General features: G+C 34.4%; 1 protein-coding gene across 1 annotated transcript; it reads right to left on the bottom strand.

Moving 5' to 3' along the window:
* Nucleotides 1-9723: 9723 nt before the first annotated feature.
* On the bottom strand, nucleotides 9724-10704 carry LOC124100157 (olfactory receptor 4A5-like). Its single transcript, XM_046455486.1, has one exon. The coding sequence runs from the start codon at nucleotides 10702-10704 to the stop codon at nucleotides 9724-9726; it is 981 nt and encodes a 326-aa protein (XP_046311442.1).
* Between the last annotated feature and the right edge of the window lie 479 nt (nucleotides 10705-11183).

The raw sequence follows: 11183 nt of genomic DNA, 5'->3' as shown, positions 1-11183 counted from the left end.
GTGACCTGCAAAATAGGTGAATTCAGTGAGCATACAGTTTAACTTCTGGGTTTTCAGTTGACTTCTGTACCCACAATCAGATAGTGAGGGGAACTGATTTCAGAGGACAAGTCACTGAAAAATCCATTCAAGTGCAGATGAAGTGGGTTCACCGCTCAAAAAAAAAGCTCATATTTATCACATAGTTTCAAATGCAACAATTGATAGTATGTGTATTAGTAGAGGATCAGGGAATGAAAAAACAGGGGTAGGATGATTCTAAATATTTCCATGTGTTTAAAGAACATTCACCAAAATACACTGGAGCATAACATCCATTGATAAATATTTCAAAGTACTTAAATCAGATAGAATATATATCTGATTATAAAGAACTTAACTAATTATTGATTAAAAATGTAACTAAATTTTCCCCAATTATTACAAATTTAGCAACCCAAGTGATTTGAAACACAATAATCTAACTGCAGATTGAAGAGTGACCACCATTAACATCCAGGGATAGGAGTGGGGAGAGAGAGGAGATTGGAGGGGTGAGAGACAGGAGGTTTGGGGGAATTTGGGAGTGAAATTGACCCATTTTGTTTTTATGTATGTGCAAACATATCACAACGAAACTCATCATTCCATGCAATTGAGATGCAACTATAAATTAAAAAATAGTCTAACTATAAATCTCACTGTAATATATTTTACAAGTAGAAACACATGTGAAGAAATGCTCATCTGCACTGGGAATTAGTCATATTTTAGCTAGTACCATCAGCATTTTTTTCTGTTTTTAAATTTTCAAAGTTATACAGTTATACACCTATTGATGTATAATTGCCAAATAGGAATCACATATACTTCATGAGTATAACTAGATTTTTTGATATTTGTATATATTGTGAAATAATCACTACAATTATACAAATCACCTCAGATAGCTATTATTTTCTTTCACTTATTTTTGTGGTTAGAACACTAAAAACCTATCCTTTTAGGAAATGTCAAGTATACAATACAGTCTTGGTAACTGTGGCTACCATGCTCTATTTCATTTATCTCACGCACTGGAACTCTGTAGCCTTTACTACAACTACAAAGCACCCAGGCTTCCTTGTAGCCTTTCCCATCTTCTCTCCTTCTCTAGGCCTTAACAGCAGCACTCTGCTCTCTGCTTTTATGTGTTTGACATTTTATATTCCACATTTAAGTTAGATCAACCTTAGTTGTTCTGACTCTGACTAACATAATGTCCCCTGGGTACACATGACAGGCTATCTTTGCAATTTAGGGCTAAATTACATATAATATGCATGTGTATAGTATATCTCTTTATCCATTCATTTAAAATGGACATGCCAGAGTTTTCACGTGCTAGTTATTTTTTTTAATATTTTTTAGTTGCCAATGAACTTTTATTTTATTTATTTTTATGCGGTGCTGAGACTCGAACCCAGTGCCTCACACATGCTAGGCAAATGCTCTACCACCGAGCCACAGTATTCTGACATTTAGCAAATATTTTTTAACTGAACTGAACTAATCCTTGACTGTCCCCAACTACTGCCTGAGCAGCTGGTAGATGGATCTCAGAACTCTTGAGGTGAGCTGGTTAGCGAGGGGGGAGATGATAGAAGCTTACAGGAGAGGTGAGAACAGAGTAGCAAGGCTAATAACATAACACTTCTTAAGTACAAACTGTGCTTCCAAGAACTTCATGTCCAGATTCCAAAAGACAGCATACTCAAGGGAAAATTCCATACTCAGCATGAGAATGCATGGGTTTGTCATTTTCTAAATGTAATTACAAGTAGGTTTCAGTTGACACAGTGGAAAAGAAAGGGATTGAACTAGATGATGTCAGCATCATTGCCTGTCCAACTATCTACAACACTATTTGGGTATTAACCTTACTTTTTTCTAATCTATTGACATTTCTTCTTTTTTAACATTTCCATAACCAAATAACAACTTCTGAGCTTATTACAGTTTCTTGGAAATGGTTAGGTGAATGGAATGTGATAACTACTGTTTAAGCAATGACCACTAAATTCCTCATCCCTTGTAGCCTTGCTAGGACCCAAGAGAGCACAGCCCAGTGAATAATGTGGGCTCTGGAGTCACAGTCCCTGGGTTGCAGTACATGTGGCTGTGGGCAGCTGAATATACCTCAGTGTACCTTCATTTTATCAGTGTTAAAATGGGGATACCCATAGCATTTACCTACCAGTGGTTTTTTCTAAAAATTACATGTGGAGTCCTGGAGCACTATTGGAAACTTACAAAATCTAAAAAGCGATAGCTGTTATTAATGTTTCTGAATGCTTCACTGTGAGCATTGGATCAAAAGAAAATTGCTGGAATCTCTGTCTATCCAATAAGAATTAATGACGTAGTCCAGGGTATAAAGAAGGGTATACCTGTAATTCATAGACCACTTTGGGGTATAAGATAAGATTGTATGTCATAGGAATTATAGATTTTATTGTATATAAGTAAATACCAGCAATATTCACAATATTCCTGTGAAGGAACATATTTAGACTAGAAGCAAGTAAGGGCATTCACATGGATTCACATTCACATGGACGTGTGCAGAATGAGTGTTAGTTTTCCCTAGAAGCAGCTGTGATGAACCTTCTACACCTCTCCCTCCCATTACTTCTTTCATCAGATTCAGGAGTCCTGTCATTGTTGAAACTGCAGACTGGTAAAGGCTCACTTGCTGAAGAATGGAAGCGTATGAAGTAGTCTATGTCCAGTTCTCTTTGTTTTACATCTTACTTTTTGCATGAGTAGTGTCCTTTCTCACACTAATTATCAATATAGGCTTTCACCAGGAAAAGTCTACTAGCCAGGTTAATTATTTACATAATGGGCTAAAATAGACTATTTGCACTATATTGTATAGTGTACACTATTGAATAATTAAAAAAAATTGTTATTATTCTTTCAACTTAAACCATGAGGTAAACTCTTTTCTAGGAAAATGAACATAATTTAATAGAATTTTTAAAAACATGGCTTCTTAAAATGATAGTCTTATATTTTTTCTGTAAAATAATGTTTTTTAAAAAATTACATCCCCATAACCACACACAGTATTTGGGTTCCTTTTGATAAAATTATATATAAAAGAAATTTTATTTTAATCCCCATTCCACATCCCTTTTCCTCCCATTCTTCCTTTCTTTTCTCCCTCTTCTACTCTACTGATATTCCTTTTACTCTTTCATTTATTTATTTTGATTGGTGCTTTCTGCATAAGCATACAGGAAATATTCCTTTTGGCACATTTACATACATACATAACATGATTCCATAATTTTAAAATGCCCCATATAGTTAGTACTTTAGCAGTTGTATAAGTCTAGTGATGGTAGATGAGGTACTTCCCTGTTTCTTTATACATACTAACATGTTAGCTTGGATAATTTTAAGATTAACATATAAATGATTTGTGTGCTTCCAGAACATAATTAGATATGTGTTCCTTTACATTCTAACACAGTTCACATGATATGAAATTTTAGATTCATTGACTCAAATAAATTTAAAAATAATTATAATTCTAACATCATGTTGAATATAATATTAAAGTAATAAATGCCCTGGATTATTTGCTATGTAAGTAACATGTATCACTTTTCTGTCAAAATGAAAAATGAACATCTTATTAGGCTATCACACTAAAACAATATGTATTTTGTGTGTTCTGAATAATATCTGTTTTCCCAACTTAATTTTCCCAATTCAGATACTGCCTGAACTGTAAGACGTTCTCTGTATTTCAGTAGATCACAGAACTTTTCAACAAATACTCATTTTCAGTTGTTCCAAGAACTTACATCTTGGGTCTTGTCCTTGCTCCAAAAATCAATGTTTCTATCAGTGAGGGTGCCAGCAGGTGCCTCATGTACCCATGACTCTTCATGAAGACATGATAATATATGGCTATTCAGTGGATCCATGAATAGTTCCAAGTGACTAGAGCAGACATATTTCCATGGATCTCCATTATCTCAGGCTTTCAAAGAAATGTAAATTTATCTAAGTGAATACCTGAAATATAAAAATATTTAAAAATAATGTCAGTATTTTTTGGACAAAGGCATTTGAATATTCTCACCTGCTGGTAAAACATCTTCATAGAAAAATAATCATGCTATGTTTACAAGATTGTCTAAAAAACTGATCTAATTAGTGCAAATTAACTTGGCCAAACACATTCTTGGTGGTACAAATAAACAAAAGATGTTTAACAACACTAAAATTAGTCATGTGAGTTTTTTCAGTCAATTATGGTGACGTATATAAAAGGCTCTTTACTTTGAGAATTTATGGTAATTTGTGTGCCTGTTAGGTTCTGCGGCTAACAGGTCAAAAGCTGGGATTTGACCTCATGGAAAAGCTGAGGCTGGGCGGTTGGGGTTGTGGCTCAGTGGTAGAGCACTTGCCTAGCCTGTGAGAGGCACTCCATTCAATTCTCAGTGCCGTGTTTAAATAAAATTAAGTAAAGGTCCATCAGCAACTAAAAAATTATTAAAAAAAAAAAAAGCTGATGCAGGAGGCTTCTCACATGTAGAGGCAAAACTCTTCAATCTTGAAGTCACTCAAATAGCACCTTCCTGAAGCCCATTCTTTCCTAATTAAAATCATATTCCCTTGTGTCTACTCATTCTATTTCCAGGATATTGAGCCCTTCCACAAACTTAAGCAAGCAATAATGGATATAACCAAAAAAAAATATTTTTTTGTCTCAAGGACAAGACAGAAGCTAAAGACATGCTCCAGCTTGGGTAGAATTTGAGCTTCAAAAACCTCTCAGGTCATTCTAATATGAAAATAGTATTTCCACTTATATGTGCAGATACAGTCTATGACCTTGAGCATCATCACTGCTTTTAATAGATTACTTTGTTAGTGTATTTGGAACAAATTCAAATGACATAATCTCTCCTGAACAGGTTTCTTCCCTTGAACAATAATTTCCTAGAGAGAAAAGACTTGGGTCTTGTCTAAGTGAATTGGAAACACAATAATGAAAGGAGAAGTAGAGGGAGGGGTGGGGGGCAGGAAGGAATATCAGGGGAATTGGAGAATGATATTAATCAATTTTTTTGTGCCAGGGATTGAACCCAGGGCTGCCTAATCACTGAGCCATATCCCAAGCCCATATATATATATATATATATATATATATATATATATATATATATATATATATATATATATTTAAATTTTGAGACAAGTTCTCACTACATTGCTTAGAGCCTCACTAAGTTGCTGGGGCTGGCTTTGAACTTGGAATCCTCCTGCCTCAGCCTCCAGAGCCACTGGGATTTTTTTGGGTCCCCTTCTTCCTCCAGGAGGAAGTCTTTTCTGCTGTCCTTTAATAAAGCCTTCCACTTTTCCACTCTACACTTGCCTCAGCATGCTTCTCTGGTGTTACACTTCAGCATTTCAGGAAGCAAGGACTCATCACCGGTAAACAGAAGATACACAATCGATTAACAAATATATGAAAAAAACTATTCCACATCTGAGAAATGCAAATCAAAACTAAGATTTCATCTCACACCAGTCAGAATGGCAGCTATGAAGAATACAAACAACAATAAGTGTTGGTGAAGGTGTGTGGGGGGTAAGGCATCCTCATACATTGCTCTTGGGCCTGCAAATTGGTGCAACCAATCTGTAAAGCAGTATGGGGATTCCTTGGACTTGGAATTGAACCACCATTTGACCCAGCGATTTCACTCCCCCGTCTATACCCAAAGGACTTACAATCAGCCACAGCAACAAATTGGAAGACTTCCCAAGGTCTCAGATCTCCTCTAATTGATCTATTATTCAAAGAAATTCCAAATAACAACTCAAGTTTTTGAAGGAAACTGACAAACCTATTCAAAAAATTGCCTGGAAAAACAAAAGAACTAGAATAAGCAGGCATTGTGGTATATGTCTTTAATCCCAGTGGCTTGGACATAGTTGAAGACCTGCACTGCTGGATTTCCATATCTACCATGAAGTGTGATGTTGGAGATGAGACAAACATAGGTTACTGAAACAGAACAGATAGTCCAGAAATAGACACACACATCCAGTGGGTGAGACAAAAGTGCAGAGGCAACTCAAAATAGAGCAGCAGTCTTTCAATAATCAGTTAGGTAATAATTGTATTAATTTGCAAAGATAAACTTTGATTAACACTTCACAACATAACCAACAGTTACCCCAAAATGGCTTATAGACTTAAACATTCTAAAACTATAACATATCTAAAGGAATGAATATCAAGGGAAAAATTTTGTTGAGTTAGGCAAAGTTTTCCTAAATATGACAATAAAACCACGATGAACAATAGAGTATGTATTGTACTCCATAAAAAAATGATGAATTCCATTGTTTACACATTTTTTGAGAGCATGTGAAAAAGTGAGTCACAAATGGGGACAAACTATTTGCAAATAATAAAACTTATGAAAGGACTTATTTGCAGAATATGTAATAAACTCAACTTTCAGTAGTAATAAATAACTCAACAATCAAAAGAATAAGAGACAAAAAACCAAAGAAGATATATAATTGATAATGCAGCACATAAAAAGTTGTTTAATATTATTAGTCATTCAAAAATAAAAATTAAAACCACAAGATATCAATACACACCAATGAGAATGGCTACACTTAAAAAGTTCAATACCACCACATTCTGATAAGGATGGAGAGAACCTAATTATCATTTGTTGATACCTGAGAATCAAAAGGCTTTACTTTAGAATATAGTTTAGCAGTTTCTTACAAAATCAAACATACTCTTACCATAAAATAGCTCTTCTCTTATTTACCCAAATATAATGAAAACTTATGTTTATGTGAAAACCTACACATCGATATACATATTATATTAAAACAATTTTAGTCATAATCTCAAACATCTGGAAACAACCCAAATAATTATTTCTAATTGGGAAAGGTATATTGTCAATATATAGCCCTATATGTGTGCATGCTTTTATATACACACACACACACACACACATATATATATATACACACACACACACACACACACACTCATGAACAGAGATTGAGAGATCAGTAAAAGAGAATGAAGGACTTAATTTGATCCAAACATATACAAGTTTTAGAATACAATAAAAGTTGGATTTTGAAACATTGGGAAAAATAATTATACACCTATAAAAATTTCCATCTAGAAAAAAAAATAACTGAAACTCAATCCCTTAGTAAACTCCTTGTATCAAAATAAACTCCAAATGGAACCAACATTTAAACATAAAATATAAATCACAAAAATTCTAAAAATATATGTTTAAAAATGTGAAAGAATATTTTGGTAGAAGTAAAATGAGGGGATGGGATGTAGCTCAGTTGGTAGAGTACTTGCCCGGCATGCACAAGGCCCTGGGTTCAATCCACAAATACACACACAAAAAAAAATGTAAAATGAGAAAAACCCTTTCAAACAAGATATAAAGACCAAAGAAAATATTGATCAACTTAACTATAGAAATACAGAATTATTGCTACACAGTCAGATATTATTTAGTGGCATAAAACATAAAAAATGAATCACGACATGGAAAATAATAATTATATTTGCAGTGATAAAAGGCATTATTTTATGCATATACAATTAAATAATAAAAATTATTAGTTTGCAAATGACTGGCAATCACAGAAAATAGATAAAATCCATTAATAGCCAATTTATAGAAAAAATATGAATTATTTTAAACATGTAAAACTACGTTCAAATTGGATTAAATTTATCTAATTCAATTAAAATACACAATTGAAAACTTTAATCAAATTGTCATATATCAAAACTGTCTTTGAAGCACAGTTTTTGAGAATATGGATGAACAAATATTCTCATAGATTCTAGGCAGTAGTTTATCTTGGGTGGCATTTTGTCAATAACTCTGAAGATCAACATTTTAAATATGTGTTTTAAATATGTATGTAACAGTCTAATTCCTAGGAACTCACTTAGATATATTTAAAAGTTTTTCTTGTATAATTATTTGTCATAGGAAGTATTTGGTAACAACCTGAAGAACCTAAAGAACATTGAGCACATCACCCTGAATATATCTTTTTAAGGGAATATTACACAGAAAAGGGAAAACTGAAAATAAATAGAAAATGAGATCTGTGAACTAGATCTTCAAGAAGTTGAGAAATAAATGCAATTTTTTTTTTTGTGCACAGATTTGAACCCAGAGAGGTTCAACCACTGAGCCACATTTTCAACACTTTTTATTTTTTGAGACAATGTCACAATAAGTTGCTTATTAAGGCCTTGCTAAATTGCTGAGGTTGACTTTGAACATGTGATCCTCCTGCCTTGGTCTCCCAAGTCACTTGGATTACAAGCATGTGGCACCATACCCAGTGCAAACTTACCTACACAGGAAAAATATGACTCATATCTCTATCTGAATATGCTCATATTTGTTAAGAACAAATTCTTGAAGAGCCTTAGCAATACAGTCCAGTGTGTGCATCTGGGAGTAGCCCTGGAAGACCAGTGAGGGATGGGGAGGTTTATTCTACAGTTTATCATTTCATATGAGCTCTGGTTTTAATATTTTTAACGTTGATTATTATCTATTATGATTTCCTTTCTGTTTTTAAAAGTAAAACTATTAAACTAAAAATGGCATATGTAATAAATTGAAATCAAATAGGATAGTCTATGTAGTATTATTTTTAATTAGTATTAAAAAAGAATGAAAATAAAAGAAGTAAAAAATAAAACGAGGAATGGCAAAGTAAATCATAACATGCAATCACTTATAAAAGTGAATGTATAAGTATCCTAGTTAACAAAATGTAATTTCAATCAGGATGCCATAGAAAGTATGTGTGAAAGAAAAAGAGGAAATCCAGGTGTCAGATGACTGAACGGGCTGCATAACCCATTACATGTTCACACAGGGGATGACTCAGCCGGGAAATGATGAGACTAAACCACAGGATCATATCTAAGAAAGTTATCATGGTACATATAAAGAAACTTGAGAAAACTAAACTGTGTTCTATTATAAAGCAATTTTAATAAATATAAATAATGAGAAAATATAAATGTTATATTTTAATAAAATGTACATTTAAAATTAAGCTGATTTAAATAGCTCTAAAAGGATTCAAGAGGGATCAGTAGTGTGGAGGGAGGGAACCGCAGGTGGGGAGCAGGGAGTGCCAGAGATTGAAATGAAGTGGGTTAGAGTTTATACTTGTTTGATTAAGTCAAGGTGTATATTGGTGTGTGACGTAACAAAAAAATTAAAATAATAAAAAATGATTAAACAAAAATGTATCATTGGATTTACTTCTTGGGAGAGAGGAATGCTATCAGGAATGCGCACAAAAGTAGTTTCAATGATGTCAAAGATATTAGAGGTGAGACACTATACAATTTACAAATGAATTTCATTTATTATTGGATATATGTAAAATTATAATATAGTATTCTAAGATGATATAATAATATGATAGAATAACAATTAAATAAAATTATAGGATAAAGAACAAATTTTAGTTTTACCTGTACTTGTAATAAGACAAACCTGTGCATTTTTTTTCATTTTCCAGATAGTCTCTATTAGTATGATTTAAATTAGAAAGAATAATGTACTCTGGTTTTGTAAAAATAAAGAGAAGCATCCATTGAGACTTGACTATATCACCCTTTAGCAAAATTTACTGCCTGTTTGTTATGTTAGAATTAGCATCATGTTGAGCAGGGAGCATTCTTATTCCACCTGTAGTTAACTTTTTACACCAGAGTTTTTTCATAGCATTTTTTATCTCTCCATTTCTTAAAGTATATATTAAAGGATTCAACATGGGAGTGATAACAGTATAAACTATAGTCACTGATTTATCAATGGAAAAGTTGGAAACAGGTCTAGCGTACATGAAAATACAGGGAACAAAAAAGAGGAAGACCACTGTGATGTGGGAGATGCAGGTGGACAGGGCTTTGCGCCTCCCTTCCAGGCTGTAGGTTTTAAGGGAGTTTAGAATGAATCCATAGGAGATTAGGAGAAGGATAAAAATGACAATACAGATTGCTCCACCATTGGCAACCACAGTGAGGCCTATAAAGTAGGTGTCAGTGCATGCAAGTTCCAATAATGGGTACATGTCACAGATGAAGTGGTCAATGACATTGGGACCACAGAAGGGGAGATTGTACACAAAGGCAAGCTGAACCACAGAGTGTACAAAACCTCCCGCCCAGGCCACCACCAACAGGAGAATGCAAACACTTCGATTCATAATGCTCAAGTAGTGCAGTGGCTTACAGATGGCCACATAGCGATCATAGGCCATCACCACCAGAAGGAAGACTTCAGCCCCCCCAAACAGGTGTTCTATGAAGAGCTGGCCCATGCATGCTGGGAAGGAAATCGTCTTTATATCACAGAGTAAGTCTGTAATCAGCTTGGGTGAGATAGCACTGGAATAAAGAGCGTCCATGAGTGACAGATAGGCAAGGAAGATGTACATGGGGGAGCCCAAAGAGGAGCTGGCAATGACAGTCACCACAATGAGCAGGTTGCCCACCATTGTCACAATGTAGATGAGTAAAAACATGGCAAATAATGCCTTTTGTCCATCAGGATCCTGGGTGAGGCCCAGGAGGACAAATTCTGTGACATTGTTATTTTCTCCCATTTACTCTACCATGATGCTTCTATCAGAGATGAGAGCTCAGGAGAACATGACCTTCCTGAAACTGTGAACAGGACCATGAATGCCCTCTGTCATAGAGCACATCTTCATCTTTCTGTCTTCTGCAGTGGCAAACATACCGTCAACGTTTAGTAAGCATCTGTTGAGGTCCTCTTCCTAGGAGTCCAAAAGACCTTCTCTTGACAATTGTATTTCCCTTTGGATGATTCTGTTGGACTTATGAATAAGAAGTTCTATCTTAAGATCTCAGTGGGTCTCTATGGAGAAGAGCAGATAGAGGCACCACTGTCATTCATACATTTAATATCTTCTTTCAATTATCTTTCTTCTTGGCACAAAAGACAGCTAACATGAACAAGAAAAGACTTTCTGCTTTCAAGAAACCTACCCTACGGTGTTGGCATAAATCCTAAATATACACATTGATGTAGAGTTAGTACTTTGAGTCAGTTTTTTTTATG

Source organism: Marmota monax, unplaced genomic scaffold (assembly GCF_021218885.2).
Source record: "Marmota monax isolate L192 unplaced genomic scaffold, Marmota_monax_Labrador192_F-V1.1 WCK01_AAM20220418_F8-fsc00047, whole genome shotgun sequence".
Classification (NCBI taxonomy): Eukaryota; Metazoa; Chordata; class Mammalia; order Rodentia; family Sciuridae; genus Marmota; species Marmota monax.
Note: the sequence above shows the minus strand (reverse complement) of the source record. Positions and strands in the feature narration are given on the sequence as shown.

Coding starts and splice junctions, on each gene's coding strand:
- LOC124100157 (XM_046455486.1), bottom strand. CDS start 10,704: ATGGGAGAAAATAACAATGTCACAGAATTTGTCCTCCTGGGCCTCACC.